The sequence below is a fragment of the Felis catus genome, chromosome B3 (assembly GCF_018350175.1).
Source record: "Felis catus isolate Fca126 chromosome B3, F.catus_Fca126_mat1.0, whole genome shotgun sequence".
Taxonomy (NCBI): Eukaryota; Metazoa; Chordata; class Mammalia; order Carnivora; family Felidae; genus Felis; species Felis catus.
Window position 1 is genome coordinate 137,652,056 of NC_058373.1, and position 20,906 is coordinate 137,672,961.

Genomic DNA, 20,906 nt, shown 5'->3' on the forward strand with positions numbered 1-20,906 from the left:
GAAAGCTAGAATGAACCCTGTGGTGTCATGGTAAAAGTGGACGTAACAACATAAAGGTAGTCAGGTATGCAAATAAATACAGCTATAAATGTGCATGTGAATACACACACACACACACACACACACACACACACACACACACACACGTAGTTTCTAGCTCTGTCGACTAAGGAGACTGAGAGTAGCAATACTCCAGAGGCAATGAACACACTTAGTGCTCAGACTTTGGTTTCTAAACACTACTCATCTGCCATTAAAAAAAAAACCAGAAGCTTTTGGAGAAACAGCCAATATCTAGGCTGGGGCAAGGAAAATAGGAGTTAAATCTAGAACATCTTAGTGTGCCATAAAATAAGGAAGTGACCAAAGAACAATGGTGATGTAAAAAAGACTAGCTTGAAGGGGCTTCCACGGCCAAATCTGAGATAACTGTAACATCAAAACAAATATAACGCACTCAATAAAACAGAAGTCCCTCAGTTTGTATGAGATAAAAACATTGATAAATAAAAAGAAAAAATGAGTGGAGAAAAGAGAAAGCTCTTCGTCACGGCAGAATGCCAGCAAACAGAACAACGGAATCAGAAAATCACCATTCTGCAGATGCCACAGCAATGATCAATTCAGGCCAGAAATATCAATGGATACTTAAACTAATGGGTGAAACCAGGAAGAGGAATAAATTTTACATGGTCTTAAACCACCTCCCCATGAACTACACACTCACTATGGAGGGAGAAAAGGCAACTTTACGACAGAGGAAGCTGCAGACCTTCTGGAAGTGATCAGGAGCCACCACCACCAGTAAGAGCACAAATTGACACTGAGTGCGCCCGGCGGGACGGGACGGGAACAGAGCATCCCTTCTGTGATGTGCCGGCTCCAGTGCACAACCTGGGGCTCAACGTGGGAAAGAGCAGATAAAGCCACGCTGAGAGACGGCCTACAAAATGGCTGGCCTATAAGCTTCAAACGTTTCAAGGTCATTAAAGTCAAGGAAACTGAAGAATAATTCCAGGCTGAAGGAGACTGGAGAGATGAGAAAAACACACACAACTCCTGATCCTGGATTGGATCCTCTCCCTACCAAAAACATTCTCGCAAAACCTGAATGGGTCTCTCTGGGTGGGGGGCGTATGAGAGTTCTCTGCAGTATCCTTGCAACATTTTAAAGTGTGAAATGGTTTCAAATTAAAGAGTTAAAAAAAAAATCTTACGTCGGTTGCTGCTTTATTTTGCCTCTGCACAGAAACTTATCCTGATACATGATCTAGGCATGTAGCTGCTTTTCTTAGTTCTTGGAAAGGTTATTACCAATTCTGGACAAAGTAAATTAGCCCATGATCAGAAATACAAGTTAATGTATCATCATCTTGTAATATCGCAGCTAATGGAAAATTCAACATCCCTCAACGTTCATGGCACGAGATTTTTCAGGATAAAAAAAAAAAAATTCAGTGAGCAAGGTAAAATTAAATTAAATCTAATTAAAAGAAGCATCCCTTGGGGCACCTGGGTGGCTCAGGCAGTTGAGCGTCCTACTTGAGCTCAGGTCGTGATCTCATAGTTCGTGAGTTCGAGCCCTGCGTCAGGCCCCACGCTGACAGTTCGGGGCCTGCTTGGGATTCTCTCTCTCTCATCTCTCTCTGCCCCTCTCCAACCTGTGCTTTCTCTCGCTCTCAAAATAAATAAATAAACTTAAAAAAAAATCATGCCTTCATTAAGTCAGCCTTCCAACAAAACCTAAACATTTATCACCGTGCAATACGGTTTTTTACCTTCTGACCAAAAAGGAGCATGAGTGGAAAAAAGCAACTTCTTTTCTTTCTCTCACCAAAATGTTACAAGCCACAAATGCAAAGACTGGTGATCGTCTGCAACAGGTAAACACTACAATACTCACAGGTTTAGACTTAAACCTTGTAACACTCCTAGGTTTTCCACGCAAGTGACTTCATATCATACCTGTTGATGTGTCCAATGGCCGTGTTGATGGTGACTCGCGGACCACCGTCATCGGGCCTCAACACATATGGCGGGAACACATCGTCATCATCCACGACAGGTTCAACGTCAGTCTCACCCGCATCAACGGACTTGGAACACTTGTTTCTCAAGATCTGGACGTTGTAAAAACAGACTTTACAAGGAGAATACCGTGTCGCCCTATGTCAGTTGTCTGCCTCTGCACCTACGGAAAAAGCTCTTTTGACGTGCAACAGCGCTCTCTCCTAAACATGCTTCAGAATTCCAAAGTCACCTGATGCGGAAACTCCCTCCCGGAGCACTCCCCCCGCCCCAGCTCCAACCGTGGAGACACTCACCGCACGTGCACAAGGTTTGCACGGTACCGTATCTACACAAACACACACACACGCACACGCACAGGGGCTGTGTCATCACCCTGTGACGGCTCCGCAACTCAGCCCCTCAACTGGGACTGCGGCGCCCACACCAACAGGACACACTTTCCAGGCATTTTCCCCCCACAATCCACAGGACCATTTTCACTGTGGGCTCTCAAACAGTTCGTAAAATAGTGCTGGCTCTGTGGTTGCTTGACTTTTCTCAAAACGTACACACTGCACACCCTTGCTGAGACTACGCTCTGCAGGTAAAACTGCTTCTACCCATTTCTTTGCACATAAAAAAAAAAACAACTTAAAGACACCCTACTGACTCTCGGAACTTACCTTTTCAATAGCTTTGTATGTTTTAAGGTCTTCTTCAAAACTTTTTATTTTGTCTGTATCTGCTAACATTATGTAATTAGAGATCGGTGCCCTTGCTCGTCCCTTAGATTGAACATAGGATCGATACTCTGTGGGTAAATCAAAACGAACCACCAAGTTGCATTTTGGTATGTCAACACCCTCTTCCACAATGCTTGTCGCAATAAGCAGGTTGGTCTCATGTGCTCGAAATTTCCTAAGTACCTGAAAAGAGTCCACCAAGAGAAGCAATTCTAAGAAATTTCCAAAGGAACGGTGCAGTACCAGTAAGTGAAAACTGCCGTTTCTGACACGTACTCTAGGCGCACTCGATCTTCAAGTCCAGGCTAAAGATGACAGGAGCACACAAACACCAAGACGCATGAGCACGTGTGCAGAGAGACTCTGGTTTATTTTCAGCTGAGCACGACTTGAAAAATCAAAGTGCCCTTTTGCTGCACACAAGTATGCACGAGCCACAGAAAGCCTTCCGGGCGGAGAGGCTGGCTTCTTCAATGGCCACCACAGAATGCAGCCAACAGTGACCAAACGAACCCGCTTCTGGAGTCCTGCTGATACTCTGACCTCACATAGGGTATCTTCCGGCCGTGACACTGTGCCAACGGCCTCCCAAAGATGTCAAGACTCTTTCACTAGAATCCCTAAAACACTTGTAATTCAAAATTACAAGTAAGGCATTACTTACTTTTTGGCATCTTGGGACATTTTCGATTTAAGGAATCAGAACTACTCATTAAAAAAGGTAAGTGAAAAATTTTTTATGTTAGATTTAAAATAACACCATTTCCCAATCTAGGAGAAGTTAAATTATAAAGTAAGCTGCGTTTTAAACAGATCTATCATACTGGCTGTTAGACTCTCCAAACTTGGAATATTATCAAATAGCTACGACATAGAAAACGAATGCCAACGTGAATTAGTCTACCTTGAAGTTAAATAACAAACTTCAAATAAAAACTTTTTGTTTGCCAGCCAGAGCACTATATTAGGTTTCCCATCTTTACAATGCTGTCTCCTATATTAAAATCTTAGAATGTATGAAAAACTTTAAGCCCAAATCTTTAAAATACAGCGTTATTTTTGAAGTATTCAAGGCAGAACTTTAAACAGAAAACAAAACACTTTATAGGAGAACAAATTCATTTTGTAGCTCAGTCATATGCAGTCAACAGGAGTTACGGTTACACATGCTTTGTTTTTCTAGGAAATGCCATCAGTCCAATAAAGGAAAATGAAATGGCTGATGGTAATTAAGACCAAATTGATTTCCTAGACGGCTATTCTAATTCTGAACATATGAATCACCAAACAGCTACCTCATAGGAGACGGCTAGTCTATCTATGAGCAAGTATTCTATGCGACCGAAAATGCCGCCAAGCAACTATGAAGAAAGGGAGCTCCTAGGAGCAGAGTTCGTGTGTGTGTGTGTGTGTGTGTGTGTGTGTGTACATATATATACATATGTATGTATATATGTATACACATATATTCTGAAAATTGTTACTGTACAATTGTTTCAACTTAAGTTACCTCTTCCTGTTTTCTGAATTCTGCTTCCATCTGTTTGTTACGAGGCTGATTCTTTCCAATGCCATGTCCAGTTATAAAATTGCTGCTGATGTAAGCCAGCTCTGGATCTTGTTTGCCAGCTTCCTTTATCAATCTAAGAAAATTACATACATTTGGAAGTTAAGCATTGCTGAGGGAGAAAAAAAAAATTTAAACTTTTTTGTTTGTGAGGTCTCCCTTAAAATGGAAATTACGTGTATTTTTTGCCGACATACCTAACACAACGGGTCTTGGTGGTTTTTGTTTTTTGTTTTGTTTTGTTACGTTTTGTTTTCGAGCTTAAACAGAAATCACTGCCACTCTTCACCGCGTCGATCTGTGGACCAAACACTCACTGGTAACGCCAAATACAGGGCTGATTTAGCCTGCCCAACAAAATGGCCACAGTACGTCCAACTTTCTAATTTGGCAGTGAGGACTTACTAGGAATGTAGCCCAGTAGGGGACAGAGCTAGGCAGGGAGAAACATGGAATCCTCAAACATCTTGGCCTCAGGCCAGGACCTATCATGAAAAAGCCGCACACACTTCTCTGAAAGCTCAATGTTCTTCTACACACACACACACACACACACACACACACACACACACACACACAACTTGCGGCTGCAGTCAAGCCCCTGTCTCTATGGCCAAACTTATGCAGAATGCGTACCAACACCCTGAGGCCAAGAGGGGATTCAGAGGCGGAGGCGAGGGAAACCTCATTCTCCGGCTACATGCACTAAGAGAGCTCCTGCTGTGTGCGAAACAGCATGGTTATTTTAATCCCACCACAACGCCCTGTATCACTGGAAGCAGAGCTCCAGGGCAACGGATGCCTGTCTGCTGAGGCGCGCCTCCAGGCCCAACACTTTCCTGCCCCCAGGCCGCTGACACCCCCCCCCCACCCCAGTTCTGCACAACAGAACACGCCAGACTTCGGCACGGCAGTCGGTGCCAGAGTCCCCATCCCATCCTGTCACGGAAGACAGGCTCCCCAACTCGTCCCTCCTCCTGCCTGTTGCTCTGTATTAATCCAGAACGCCAGTAACCCAAAGCGGGCCTTCTGGTTGAGAGATGGAAGAAAGCTACGGGAGGGGGGTCACGTTACTCGGGGACAGAGGTTAACAGTTAGTGTTGCCATTACAGCTATTTTGGAAATATCCACATTCAAAAACTCAGCACACGGGATAAATGGTTCCACACCTGACGTAAGTGATTCCAGATGGTTCTTCTGAAGTCATACGCATAGTATAAATTCCTAATAGAAAATTGCATTTTTAAGTCAAACCATTCTTTTTTTTTTTTTTTTTTAAATACATGAAACAGACTAATATCAAAGAGCTGGAAGAAACCTTGAGTGGCCATCTAGAATATCTCCCTGCCTCCAAATCAGCCAAACACATGCACGTCTAGGTTAGTTTACACGTCTGTTCTACATTCAAATACTTAAAATGTTCAGAATCAGAAACCTCCTTAATATGTTCCAAGCTTTGTTTAGTTATTATAATAAGCTTACGATGTCAGTAACAGAAAGAAGCGCTACAGGCCAAGAAATCGCATGCCTGAAATACAAAATTTATTATCTTAGAAATAGGTACTTCCAAAGGATTGTGTATGCAAATAAGCATCAAGAGGTTAAAAAATGCACTTCATGTCAGGCAGGAGGCAAAATAATTAACTCAGTCAGGCAAAGGATGGGTTTTACTTTGCCAAAATGATCACGTTAGCAGATTTCACGAGCTGAGAAGCAGAAGGCACTAAGAGTAAACGTATTTCTCCTACTGAAACTCACATCAATACTGCAGAGGACAGAAGAGACAATATGCACGTTAACAAACCCAATCTCTTGTAAGCGGTAATTAAATGCTATATACTTGTGATGATGGAGTTTAGAGAGGAAACTTTATCAGATAAATGAGGGGATGCCTAATCACACTCCTCAGACAAAGCTATAGGCTTCCAGAGACACGAGGATGGTCAGGGAGCTCACAAGTGAGTTACGCAAACTGCTGAGAGACTTCGCCGTACCATGAACAGAGGCCACGAAGTCTTACTTGTTTCTTTTGAGTTTCACACTGAGTTTCTGTCAGCTGTCGCACAAGCAAGCGGTTCAATAAGCCCTGCTGCTCTCTAGTGCACAGAGTTCTCAAACTATCTGCAGCTAAGAACGAGTTATTTTTTTCTAGTATCAAATCCATCAGCAGTATTTTTTGTCAACTTCCATGAAAATTTACTGAGAAAATGAAACAAATATTCAAGAGCCAACGGTCTTATATGCAGCAGACATCACTGTCAAAACTGAGAGTTTTTAGATGTTTGCCCTCAATCTCTGTACTTAGCTCACTCAGTTGGCACCAGCCCACACAATGCACTGTGTTACACGCATCGCCTCCCAGTTACATCAGAAACAGCATGGGCAGGGGCGCCTGGGTCGCTCAGTGGGTTGGGTGGCTGACTCTGGATTTTGGCTCGGGTCCTGATCTCAGTCTGTGAGATGGAGCCCCGCGTCAGGCTCTGTGCTGACAGTGCAGAGCTTGCTTGGGATATTGTCTCTCACTCTCTCTCTCAAGATAAAATAATAGATGTTAAAAAAAAAACAAACAAAAAATGAAGCAGCATGGTCAGAAATAGGAAATATGTGCGCTAGATTCAGAAAACCAGTAGAACTGTGATTTCACTAAGCTTGCAAATTTGTGCAGACAACCGTATGGGGAAAAAAATTCAAAGAAACAAACACATCATTTGAAATGTCTGCCAAGTACTAAAATATGTGAACAATAGCTTTTAATCGTCTCCTTACGCATTACATTTTTTTTAACAACATGAACAAATCAAATGTAATTCCTCTGTGATTCCACCAGAAGAACCATCACCGATAGTTCTAGTATACAGACACTACGCGCCCCCAAACGTGTGCGTAGAGCACGTGAGAAAACAGCACCTACTGTATCAGGTGATAGAACAGCCATTTTCACATACGTTAAGAAACAGAGAAGTAATTTCTATCTTACAAATGAAGATGCTGAGGCTTTAAAGAGTTAAATAACTTTCGGGTTGCTCGGGCGGCTCAGTCAGTTGAGCGTCCAACCCTTGATTTCAGCTCAGGTCATGACCTCGCAGTTCGTGGGTCCGAGCCCCATGTGAGGCTTCGCACTATCAGTGTGGAATCTGCTTGGGATTCTCTCTCCCACTCTCTCTCTGCCCCTCCCCCCACGCATGTTCTCTCTCTCTCTCTCAGTAATAAACACTTTTTGTAAAAGTTAAATAGCTTCCACAAAATACACATCTAAAAAAGTGAGTAGAAATGAAAGGAACTGGGGCTCGTTGACGAAATGGCTGATCAACAACAGAAAGGATGAGGGCGTGTCGAAGGGACACAGGAGCCGACCTCAAGGAGCCCCAACGGCTCAGAGCGGAACAACGAGAGCAACAAGGTAAATGACCTAACGTCAGGTTAAAGCCTGAAGTGCGAAGCACACAAACGTGAGGGGCGCCCGGGTGGCTCAGTCCGCTGAGCGTCCAACTTGGGCTCGGGTCATGATCGTGCGGGTTGTGGGTTGGAGCCCCGTGTCGGGCTGTGCTGACGGCTCGGAGCCCGGGGCCCGCTTCGGATTCCGCTTCTCCCTCTCTCTCTGTCCCTCCCCTGCTCGTGCACTATCTCTCAAAAATGAATAAATGTTAAAAGAAAATATTTAAAAAAATAAACATGAGTCCACAGTGAGAAAAGAACCTAAGCCAATGAATATAAATAATAAATAGGATCAAAGAGAGAAGAAGTTTTCCTCACAGAAGAATTCCAATAATAAATGAATTGGCCTAGTGATTTGCTTCCACAGAATAAAGTAAGGAGAAAAAGAACACCTTCCAGGAGAAACCTGGCAAACACTACCATAACCATGTGACGAGGTTTCACGTCACTGGTGATGTCTCACGTCGATAACCATGAGTCCCCCTGATGCGATGTGAAGAGAAGGGCACTTCATCTCTACAGTATTCTTCCATATCCTAAATCCCTATTTTAATCCTGAGAAAAACATCAGACAAATTCAAATTGAGAGCTAGTCTACGAACTACCTGGCCAGTGCTCCTCAAGACTCTCAAGGTCATCAGAACCACGGGAAAAGAGAAAATACAAGAGACCAGTGGAGATCAGGGACACACAACTAGATGCAACAGGGTACCTGGGATTAAGACGATGACACTAACGGGAAAACTGGTAAATGAAACTGAAGTCTGAAGTTTGGTTAACAGTAGCGCACCAGTGTTAGTCTCCTGGTTGGGCCAAATGTACACGGTAATGTAAGATGTTAACAGTGGACGGGGGAAGCCAACTAAGGGGGACAAGGGAGTTCTGTAATCTCTTCACAACTTTTCTGTAAACATTTAAGTTACTAGGGAGACAGAGGGAAAGGGGTAGAGAGAGGATGTAAACCCAGGCATGTCAGATTCGATTGTCATACAAGACTAATAAATGACACAGTGAAAAAGGCCATATCTGCCTTATTTGGGGAGGATCACAAACGGAGTCTTCACTTCCTCATCTATGATACAGTTAATACATGCACCTTCCTTTCTCATGGAGTGTTGGAAAATTTAAAAAGAGATCTAAAAGCAGGTCTCCTGGGTGGCTCAGTCGGTTGAGCGTCCAACCGGCTCAGGTCATGATCTTGCGGTGAGTTCGAGCCCCACGTCGGGCCCTGTGCTGACAGCTCAGAGCCTGGAGCCTGCTTCGGATTCTGCGTCTCCCTCTCTCTCTGCCCCTCCCCCACTCACACTGTATCTCTCTCTCTCAAAAATAAACGTTAGAAGAAAAAATTTTTAAATATATATCTAAAAGGTAAGTTAGAAACCAAGGTATCTGGGTGGCTCAGTCAGGTAAGCGTCCGACTCTTGGTTTCGGCTCAGGTCATGATCTCGCAGTTCATGGGTTCAAGCTCTGCACTGGGTTCTGTGCTGACAGTGCGGAGCCTGCCTGGGATTCTCTCTCTCCCTCTCTTTCTGCCCCTCCCTTGCTCTCACTCCCTGTCTCAAAAAATAAACTAAAAAAACAAAACAAAATTAAAGGTAAGTTATAAACCATAAAGCCCATACGTAAGGCAAAAGGAAAAGTGTAATCCTAAGACTATACACGTGGCTACATTACACACAGAAGTAGCTATGATTCATTTTTTTTAATTAGGAGAGGACAAAACTGCCCATGTATCACAATAGCTTAGACTCCCATGAAACTATTCACTGAGGAAGGGTTTTCCTCCCATTAAACTGATGGAAGGAAAGAATGTGGATTTCAGGAAGTTTTTCTAAGCTTATTAAAAAGCTTACTGGAACAAGACCTCTATTGTATATTTCATTAGCTGCCCATAAAGTTGACTCTCAAACCGCTCTTGATTCATCATCCAACACTAAATTCCAGGCACTTTTCATGAAAGCTGATCACAATTAATCTGATCCTCAAAGTCAATAGGAAATAACTGATTGGTTTTTGATACACGGTTTCAGGCTAGTATTCCTGCAGTGAAAACTGGCACAGCTCTACATTTAAGAATTCACGTAGAGAAGAGGGAGAAGAAGAAAATGTACCCCATTTCTTCCAAGTCCCCTAAAGTGTATTTAATTCTTAAACCATCCTGTCTGGGGGCAGGGCTATAATGAAGCTTGGAGCTGACCCTTGAAATGCCTCTCCCCCATTCTAAGAAACAATCCTGACGGTCATGCGCTCCCTGGTCTGCGTCCCGGATGGTCTGCCCACTATAAAGCGCTGGTTTTTAGTGTTCTGTGATGCCCAAGGGCATCATGATTGTAGAAGGAACTGGAAACTAGGAGGGAGATATCAGGATTCTAGAACTGTCTCTGCCACTGCCTAGCAATTTCACTCAGAGCCAATCACTTTTCCTCCTGAGGCCCTTTCTTTTTTATAAAAATAAGTAGGCTGGATTAGATAGTCAATGAGTCCCTTTCCAACCTTAAACTTCGGATTCCAATGTAATTCACTACCTGACATTATTTTACTTTGTATTCATCATAAGGATCAGGCCCAATGACTATGAAAATTACCAGACTAAAGACCGCCAGATGACTACCCCAGAGTCCAATTTCTCATTACTCAAGTAAGTTTTCAAAGCCCCAAAACAGTGAGAAGCAGTTTGGGGGGGGGGGGGGGAGGAGAAATCCCAAATTACCACAGGAACCAAAGCCGAATTTCTCCTCAGAGATCACTACTTGCGGAACTGGCTCTCAGAGATCAGCTCTGGCCAGTTAATGGATCTCAGAGAGAAACAGATCGTCGTCTGATTGTCTGAAGCACAAAATAAGGCCCCTTTCTGGCCCTTTGATACCACAGCATCTGTACACAAACCAGGAAGAACCACACGTTACCAGACCGTCTGACACAGATCTGGACTACCGCTCCCTGGCTGGGCCGACGTTCAGGAAGAATCAACTTCTGCCAAAGAGGAGGGGGGAGACGGGCATCCACGGCCTAGTCTGGATGCAGGGTCGTCCTTTGCCAATATTCTCGGAATGCTTCCCCAACATTTTTATTTTCTTCTGAGTCAGAAAGTTTTAACATACAGTCTATGAACCAAGCCAAACTGCAAACCCAGTTGTTCTCAACTTTTTCCACCGCGGATCTGCAACCCTGAATCGACATCTGTCAGGAGGAAAAAGCTAACAGCAGCAGCGGCAACAAAGTAACCACGATGATTCCCCGTAAAATTTATCCTCCAACTACGTGAAGGGGAAAGCCTGGTGTGAAATGCTCAACACAAAGCCTGACACACAGTCACGGGTGAACTATCTGAACTGCATCTGACAACTAAACGGGAGACAAAAAGTGTTTCACTGTAACGTCACGGAAGTTTTCCATACTCGCTCTCTGTGTCAAACGGGTCACGACCGATGGACATCCTTCAAGAGAAAAAAAATCTCAGGTCACGTCAGACCCAGCCTTTCGGGAACGCGACAGTCACACGCACGTCCTCCCCCCCGTCAATGCCGGTACAGCATCGCACACGACCCATGACGGTATCGAGTGAAGGCCACCCACCTGGGCCTTCCGCCAGTCTCAGAGCGATTACAGAGCATCCCTCCACCAAGCCAAAAGCTGCCTCGCTCCACTACGGGAAGAGCCGCTAATCTTGGACGTTTATTTACCTGTTTAAGACAACTGCTGTGTATCTTCTTTCCACAAAAATGATCCCGCATAAGATGTTGGTGAACGGAGACGGGAAGTTGGTCTCCGGCTTCTCTTTTTCTTCGATCTCTTCGTCCTCGTCGTCATCCTCAGAATCACTCCAGGACACGTAATTATCCTGATTCCTGTTATTATACCACTCGACGCTCTCGAACTGCTGCCGCTCATACGGTTTGTACTTGCGCAAGATTTCGAGCAGTTTTATTACTTTAGGAGTTACAAATTTCAGGTCAAGTGAGGCAGGAGAGAAGTGCTCTTCACATAGTGCATGGATTTTCCTCAGGAAGGTGTCTGTAAACAATAGAAATTTCCTGTGCAGCTCCTCTTGCTCGTGTTTGATGTACTTCTGCAGCTCCCGGACCATCATCCCCGCGACCTTATCTGCACACCAGGGGCCCAGGACCACCAATACGGCACGACAGTCTGACAGTATCTACAGGACAACAGAAAGAGCCAAATGCTGAACGGTAACATCACGCAGCGTTTTCACGCACGGTTCAAGTGGGACTGAAGCTGTCTCCAATCGGCCCCTTCAAAATACATTCACCCCACTCATCCAGACACTGAGGCCAGTGCCCCAAGGTTGAGGGGGGCGGCCGGTGGGCTTTTCAATCTCTACTTTTTCATATACGTGTATGCCCAGAACCATCCTTTTGTCTTCCCCAGAGAAGGTAATCATTAACAGAATATAAAAGACGCACCCGTATAAGGTTAATAGAATTTAATTTCAGGTCTGTTGTTACAAGTAAAACGGAATCACTGACTTCCAGGTAGATACGCGAGGCGAATTATGTAGCAGAGCAATTTTCTTTGAGGTGTCAGACGAGAGCAAGAGAATTTTCCTTGCACTTTATGCCCAGAGAGCCACATCTTCCGCTCTTAGCTCAGAGCGGAATGTAAATCCCTAACGAGGCTGTAACTGAGGGACTGCCGGGTCTGCAGGCCAGTAAAAGGCAAACTGGGTTGAATGCAGACTTAGTGAGAAATCAAGGGCTGAGAAGAGTCTAAGCACGGCTGCTCCAGAAAAAAATCATCAGGAGAGAAATCTGGACTCTGATGTAACAGCGTTATTTCACAAATGGTTTGTGGGGCGCCTGGGTGGCTCAGTCGGTTGGGCGTCCGACTTCGGCTCAGGTCATGATCTCGCAGTTTGTGAGTTCCAGCCCCGCATCGGGCTCTGTGCTGACAGCATGGAGCTGGGAGCCTGCTTCGGATTCTGTGTCTCCCCGTCTCTCTGGCCCTCCCCTGCTCATGTTCTGTGTGTCTCTTTCTCTCTCTCAATAATAAATAAACGTCAAACAAAAAAATTAAAAAAAAAAATGGTTTGCAAAGTCCTAGGATGACGATTCTCAAACTTCAATGCATCGGGATACCTGGAGAACTTGTCACGTCTCAGCCAGCTGAACCCCTCCCGAGCTTCAGCTTCAGCAGGTAAAGGATGAGTCCCTAATCTGTTTTAACAAGTCCTAGGGGGACGCTGACACTGCCGATCTGGAGTCCACACTCTGGGAACCACTTATCCAAAAGGATCTCCTCCCAAAGCTGTGCCACTCAGGAGCGATGGGCTCAGACCCAGTTACACACGGGTAACAGCAGAAGAATTCGTTCAGCCCGAGGGTTTGACTAACTCATCTGACCCAACAACAACAATGGACCCCAACCCATCTCCTTGTTTTCCTTTTTCCAACCTATTTCCTGAAACCAAGGAGGTCGACATTTAATAATGTCAGGTGACCGTGAACTCAACCCGGTATGATCTGTTCCATGAAAAAAGTCCAGGAATAAGAAGACAAGTCCTTGAACTAAAACATACCAACAGCCTCACGAGAAGCACACTGTCGTTTCGACAGGAAAACTCAACTTCTGCTTTCTCTACTTACTTGGACACGCTTACCTGCTTAGAAATTGAAGTCGAATCTCTCTCTTTCGAACGCACAGATATGTTACAGTCGTTGATAAAGTTCAGTGCCTCCTCCAGCTCCAGCAGCAGCCTGCCATAGAGGCCACTTCGGTCCGTGAACGGCCCACAGTCCACCACAATCTCACACGGTTGAGAAGTGTATCTGTAACGAAACAACGGGTGTCACTGCCACAGTGAACTCACTCCCGCACTACGATCCCCGAATATGTGTCTACACCCTGGGATCACAGGCAGGCTCGCAGTGGTCTTCCTCCCAGGGCGCTCACTTTCAGATGTGCTACGCTTGCTCAGGAGGGCTCTAGGAGTGACTGTCTAGAGCCCACGTTCCAAGAATTCTGTGAGTCTTATCATGACCTTATTACCCCAGGGTTTGTAGGTTTAGACTTTCAGCTTTTGCCTCTTTGGGCATCGAGATACTCAAACAACTCAATAATGATTACTTCTCAGACACAGAAATAGGGACGGGGGCGGATCATAGAGGGAAAATGCTATCATTGAATCTATCCACCTCCACACTACTCGAAACTCTTAGCATCTGCAAATTCAACTTTATTTTAATGTGTTTTTACCATATCCTTGTAAGGAAAACTCACCTAACTTTGAACCAATTATGGTATCATCCTTGGATCTCTTATGCCTTTCATGAACTAGGACAACGAGAACAGCACATAATATTCGAAAACACTAACAATGACTGGGGCGCCTGGGTGGCTCAGTCGCTTAAGCGTCCGACTTCGGCCCAGGTCATGATCTCGTGGCTCGTGGGTTCTAGCTCTCCATCAGGCTGTGTGCTGACAGCTCGGAGCCTGGAGCCTGTTTCAGATTCTGGCTCCCTTTCCCTCTGCCCCGCCCCCCCCCCCCACCCCCATGCTCGCACTCGCTTTCTCTCTCTCTAAAATAAACACTGAAAAAAATTTTTAAATGAAAGCACTAACAACGATTAAGGAAATGAAATACACTAAAGACATGTGTAAATACTACGGTTTTCATTATTCTCCATCAGGATTTATACTTAACCAGAGAGTGACGCTTAGAGAACTGGGAAGTACCAGGTTCAATAGACCACTTATCAGTTTTACTTAAATGCCCTAATACCTCTACTTCTGCAAACCTCAAGTAGTGCAGGCTTCCCAATCTAATTCGGAACAAAAGTACAGCCTTTCACTGCCACATCTGCTCATTCTGGCTCGAGAAAGTCAAAAACACCGCGTCCGAAAGGTTGCGAGATTTGTATCTCATGTGTGGATTTCATGTATTTTGAATCCTTACATCCCACGGATCTGAAACATTACCTTTTCTTCTCGTTCTACAAAGAGATCTTTCCCCAAGTTCCTATTAAATGGCAGGTACACTGCAAGATGTTTTCCATGTATCAACGTGACTGATCATCAAGGAATCCCCCGAAACCACTGTCAACATCACTTTATCAGTTCCGGGACAATAAAGGACTCGCCTGAAGTCATACAACTCCCAGTCAGTGGAAGCCAGGATTTCAAAACCTGTCTGATTTAACTCCCTGAGAAATCGGCTTCTCTAGTCATTATAACTGTTCCAAGAACTATCGCCTATAAGGATGCTTTAAGGTGAGTTGAATCAACTTAATTATAAACCTAATTGGTATAAGCTCCCATCCACCAACTCAAATCAAAAAGCGTGTATGTGTGCACGTTTTACTGAATCTCAAAGCAGCTACCTTTCCAAAGACACAAACCCAGAAAGCATAAACAACATTGTTCTCACACAGTCACACCCATTTGCAAAACACCGGGGTTTTTCCAATCAGTTTAAAACGCAGCGTAGGGGCGCCCGGGTGGCTCAGTTGGTTAAGCGTCCGACGTCAGCTCAGGTCGCGACCCCGCAGTTCGTGAGTTCGAGCCCCACGTCGGGCTCTGTGCTGACAGCGCAGAGCCTGCTTCAGATTCTGGCTCCCACTCTCTCTCTGCCCCTCCCCTGCTCGTGCTCTGTCTCTCTCTCTCCCTCTCAAACATAAACATTAAAAAAAAAATTTTTTTTTTAAACATAGTGCAAAATACTGAATTCTGTCCATAAAGTCGTGTTCTTGCAAAGTATCACGTGGACACTTAGGTTGGAACGACCATGAACACACGTGGGCAGAAACAAGCTTCCTGTCCTGGCTCCCGGTCCTCGTCCACATCAGCAAACAGGAGGGGCCCACGCTCATGCCATCTTCTGAGAGACGAAGCCCCTCCATCTGCTGTTCTCTGTGGAGACAAGGGGAGGTCCCTGCCCTAAGGATTCTCAGACTCGCTCGTTCCCTGCCTCAGGCACCCGTCCACTTGTACAGGTGCTGCCCGGGAGGCCCCAGGAAAGGGACGGAAGGGGAAACCCCAGCCGAGCGCCTACCTGTCCAAGACCACCAGGTCAGTTGCGGTCTCAGCATTACTCTTGAGGATTTTCTCCAGCTTCTGAATCTTTTCTTCCAATTCCTCGGGATCGCATTTCCCATTTAAAATGGAAGCAGTCAGTCCCAAGATACGAGGACACGATGGACAGTTTTCACAGAGCTGACACGATAAGAGATGCTGACAGTGAGGCATTCGTTCCGCGAGGCCAGGACGACAGAGACACTGCCAGACTGACACAAATCGGGAAGATGGGCAGACACTAAAAGTATCACTTATGGAATGACTGGAGCCTGTTTCAAAGATCCCTGTATCCAAGAAGCGTATGTCAATGTGCTACGACAGATGATATAATGGATGTATCACGCATTACGTACTTCATTTACTTATGCTTAAAAGTTTATCCCAGGACTAGATTTACTATAGGTTACGCATGACAGTTCATTATTATAGATCTCAGTGAAAATTAATTTCACATTCATTCGTTCATACAGGGAGTGAAGCTCCCAAAACTGGTAACGGATATTACTGCTTTTGATATACAAAAACACCGCTTACTCTCAGGAATTTGACTTGCATTAAGACTGATAAAAACCTAAAAACTTACCTTCATAATTTCTCGGTAGGGGTGGTCTAGGATCGCAAGATGACACTCATCAAACACCAAAAGGTTAATGTCCGACAGCGATAAGTAACCATTTTTCAAAACATTCAAGGCGACATAGCAGGTCATAACAAGAACCTAAAAGAAAGCGGACATCAGTGTACGAACGTACGTTCACCTGCCCACCTGCCTGGATACACTTCTATTAAATCAGATTACGGAGCCACCACTCTGTAGGTGAGAAGTGAGGAACTCGTTAGTCAAAATCAAAACAGACGTTCTAAATGTATGCAAGCTAGTACTTTGGAACCAAGAAGCAGAGATGGGCAAATACGGAAACAGATTAGGGGAAAAAAATTCTTGATAACAGGGACCATGCTTTTATGATAAGTCTCCTAAAACTACTTCAGGTTTCCAGGTTCCTATTAGCCCCATTTTGACTGATGAGACCTATTGATGTAATCAAATGACAACGCAATTCACCCTGTGTTTTCCTCTTTTTTCCCGTTGAACCGACAAGGTTTTCTGGAAGAAGACACCGACCAAATGTTCTTTTCAGGGCACTATCTCTGTGCGGACATCTCAATGTTTTATTGATGAGGACTCAACCCCGTGTGCGAGACACGCTGGTCCGTGTGCACTGCTCCAGCTGAGCTACGGGGCATCTCCTAACCACTGCAGACACACCAACACCAAAAAGACCCTCTACGCACGCTGGCTCCACACAAACGTGTAAGTCAGAGGAAGTCTCTGGTCAAAGACCCAAAGGTCTCAACCGAGAAGCGTCTCCAGTCTCAAGACACTTAACTCAAGCGTAAATTTTCTGAAAAGCAGGTTATCCACAAGCGGGAAGTACGTCATCAGAATTTGTGTTTTTCCAGCCAGTAAATCACACTGCAAAGCTGTTTCTCTCCTGTGCGGTAAGAGCAACATTATACGACATTCCTATTCATTTGGTTTTAGACCGTGAGAAAGAGTACGGGAGGGCTGGTTCCTAGGCTGACAAAGTACAGGAACGAGTTTGCAAACTAAACAAAGACAACCAAGACTAAAGGTCATCTTATAGACGAAGTCGAGGACTCGTAGGGATTTACAAAGGGAAATTTCCTTCCAAGTCTTACCTGGTGCTTAGTAAACTCTTGGTTCCACTTCTCCTTTGTCCAAGCTGCATTTACTTCCAGGCTTGAGTATTCCCCAACCTTGAGATCTGAATGAGTTCTGACAGCTGACACTTGTGGAGCAACCTGGTTTGCTGATTACAGATACAAATACTCCTTGTAAATAGGACAAATCTTACGTAGCTGGCTCTCTGGACTACTAATGATTAAGACAGCTAAGGAAATCCTTATTATTATATATCATTACCTAACCCCCGATTTTTTAGATAGCCAACTGAAAACCGTATTTCCAAGGTGATCCCCCAAAATGCTTTTACCAGACTTAAGACCTGGTCCTCCGTCATTCACGTCAGAGAACCCTATGCCACCCTCCTTCTTTACAGCCGATTTTCCCAACCTAAGAACAGAACTTCTAGGCTAGAATGGGCACTACTCCAGATCCACCCCCCACTCCTGTTTTCTTCAGTAAAATCAGATCTTTTGCCAAGAAATAAGACGGTCTCATATATATTTGAAGTACAGGAGAACATCACATGTTGAGACCATCTGAAAACAAAAAAGGAGACCAGTGCCCCAGCAGCTCAGGTTCACATTTTACACTTTTTGCTTCAATATGTAAAGCCAAACACAAATCCAGGATCACAGACTCTAACTGAATATCTAACTTTTAAGAAGCACCTACCTCCCCTTCTGTAATTGGCAGAGTAAAATCACAAATCACAATGCTACCAGTCTCATAAATCAAGCACTTTTTGATGGACTTTGCAAAGCTAAAACAAATATAACCAGAAATAACTGTGACGACACAGATTAGCTTATGTTCCGAAAGGTAGCCCATGCAAAAACCGTAGCATCAGAATTAAATACGTTTAAGGAAAAAGCTGAAGTTTAACATCTGTGAAATAAAACGGCTGACGCTTAAAAGAGAAGTACTATAAAGTTAAGAGAAGACTAAATGCTATCTCTGCTCTCAGAATCTCAACAAATATATTATTCTTCAAACCCTCTATACGTTCCATCATCTAACTTAATAGCCACAGAGAAAAAGTGCTTACGGGACACCCCTGGGTGGCTCAGTCGGTAAAGTGTCCGACTCTTGGTTTGGTCTTAGGTCATATCTCAGTTTGTGAGATTAAGCCCCACGTCGGGCTCTGTGCTCACAGCTCAGGGCCCGCTTGGGATTCCCCGTTCCCTCCCTCTCTGCCCCCCCCCTTCTCTCTCTCTCAAAATAAATAAACTTTTTTTAAAAATGTGCTCAACCGTAAAATCTCATCCAATGTCCTCCACACAGTATGATAAAACAATTTCTGCATTACCAGAGTTGACCAAGAACACCGTCCTTTTTCCATTTCTGTTGAAGTCTCCCCTGATCTGATAGGACAGCTCTTTAGTGAGTAGTACGGCAATAAACGTCTTCCCTGAGCCAGTGTTTAAACAGACTATGGTGTTATGATCCAGAGCTGCTTCGAGCAGTTCCACCTAGAAATACAGTGGGGAAGAAGACGCCACACTTCTTATCTGGGTGCAACACTGGGAAAACTGGGTTCTGTCTTAATTCAGGAAACTTCACTACTTCCTGAGATCTTCCTCTGCTAAGTCTGCCAAAACACAGACTCTCTGCATCTTTCCAGAAGGAGACCACAGGCGCGAAAATGCCTGTGACGTACGGCCAGCTGTGTTGTAGAAACACGCGTGGGGTAGCGTTTACAATCTGTTTGAGAATTATTTTTGCAGGGGGACAGAAAACTCCCCAAGAATAACAGGAAGAACTGAGTTTACAGTAACGTGGTCCTGCCCGTCGGTGGTGGTTCGAACCGTCTCCATTCCCTCCCAGCTCTTGAGGACAGACACACCCAAGCGGGTATGGCGAGGGGAGAGGTTTTCAGAGGGGAAACAATAAGGAACTTCACAAACAAAATGATTACGTCAATCGGCCGGCAGATGTTAGAAAAGAAAAGGGCCATTAGGAACAAAAGTATCCGGAAGGAGAAAATTACTCAGAAGAGGAGAGCTTGAAAAGGTAAATGGGTTTTACATAAGACATGTCAACTACGCGCTAATCGACTCCATTTCAGTGGAACCGCTCCAGTGTTAGTGTTCTCATTAGTACCTGGTATTTTCTTGGCGTATAAATGTTATCATGGATTGCTTCTTGTTGCCACGGCAGTCCAAAGAAAGGGCCCATTGGTGAGGAGGCAGGGGTCGCGAGCTGCAGGCCCGCCATGCTGAGGGGCTGCAAAGCAGGGCTTTCATTCATCCAGTGCTTCTCTCACTGCATTTTGCTCTAGCGCAGCTCACTGCAAAGGGAGAAAGAATACCGTCACACCGCCATGCAGGGTTAAGGACGAAAGAAAGCCAAGGGACAAGAGAAACATCAGAGTATCACTCCTCCGGACCCTTTCAAACTTCCCCTGTCATTGTTTTAGCTTTTTCTCGATCTGAGACGATCGTTTTAAAAAGTCAAGCGTTCCGTACTTTCCGACCCGGCAATTCTACACCTAGAAACTCGTCTGAAATAATTAGGCAACTACACGAAGAAACAAGGACACGGATACGTACTGATGCCTTAGTACCTGGGAACAAGCAATACCTTTCAAACGCACTGATAAGAAGTGAGCAAGTAAATGACGGTATAGTTCCATCATACAATACTTTGAACTCACGAAGAAAATCCGGATCTGTATTGACTGATAGAGAACCATGCCCGTCATATACCTTTAAAAGAAAATATGAATACGATGCCTCTTTAAATACATATGTACGTGCGAAGCATGTGGGTGCATAAACAAACATTTTCAACCATTATCAATTCTATTGATGCCACTATCGATAAACTTGCGAGATAATGTTTGGAAGGCACTGAAGTTGCAGATACCTGCCAACACTTTGTCATTGTATCTAAAGACCATAAACACACAAGGTCTTTTCCTCGACTGACAACCTAGCTCAACTGCACAGCTGACCAACGATTTAAATATTTACCTTTAAAATTACACATATCCTAGATGAATCAAGACAAAGGGCAACCATTCTGAGTTTTTCACGGTAGGTAAGGGCTCTTCTGTGTTTCACGTATTCTTTCCCAAAGAGGAATTGGATTATGTAAAATGACAAACTAAACCCGAGTCTTTTTCAAACTCCTAACCTGCACACAGAGGGTCAGGGTCTCAGACCTCAACGTGGCAGTCCACCATCGGCTTTCTGACTGTCAGCGGCATTTATCTGCCCCCAAAGGAAATTTCTGCCCCCACAATGCTTGCGAGTTTTCACTGTTATCACTATGAAACCGGAAAGAAGCCCACTCTTCGTTCCTTGACGAGAACCTTTGAATCTCCTGACGCGTGAAATGGACGACCATGATACAGGACAGCGACTGAAGCTGTTCTATCAAATCCAACGAGAAGTCTCCAGTCTCCCTTGAT

General features: G+C 44.6%; 1 protein-coding gene across 7 annotated transcripts in view; it reads right to left on the minus strand.

Moving 5' to 3' along the window:
• Positions 1-20,906, minus strand: part of DICER1 (dicer 1, ribonuclease III) — a 73,311-nt gene that overhangs the window by 27,884 nt on the left and 24,521 nt on the right. For all 7 annotated transcript variants that reach the window (XM_023255999.2, XM_045060473.1, XM_045060475.1 and 4 more), the window contains exons 4-13: positions 19,595-19,781; positions 18,801-18,963; positions 17,488-17,618; positions 16,370-16,504; positions 15,764-15,924; positions 13,373-13,541; positions 11,439-11,911; positions 4,264-4,396; positions 2,694-2,936; positions 1,966-2,120 (exon numbers count right to left, since the gene is read on the minus strand). In XM_023255999.2, coding sequence (XP_023111767.1) covers positions 1,966-2,120; positions 2,694-2,936; positions 4,264-4,396; positions 11,439-11,911; positions 13,373-13,541; positions 15,764-15,924; positions 16,370-16,504; positions 17,488-17,618; positions 18,801-18,963; positions 19,595-19,741 — 1,910 coding nt within the window. In that variant the 5' untranslated portion in view covers positions 19,742-19,781. The remainder of the gene's footprint in view (positions 1-1,965; positions 2,121-2,693; positions 2,937-4,263; positions 4,397-11,438; positions 11,912-13,372; positions 13,542-15,763; positions 15,925-16,369; positions 16,505-17,487; positions 17,619-18,800; positions 18,964-19,594; positions 19,782-20,906) is intronic.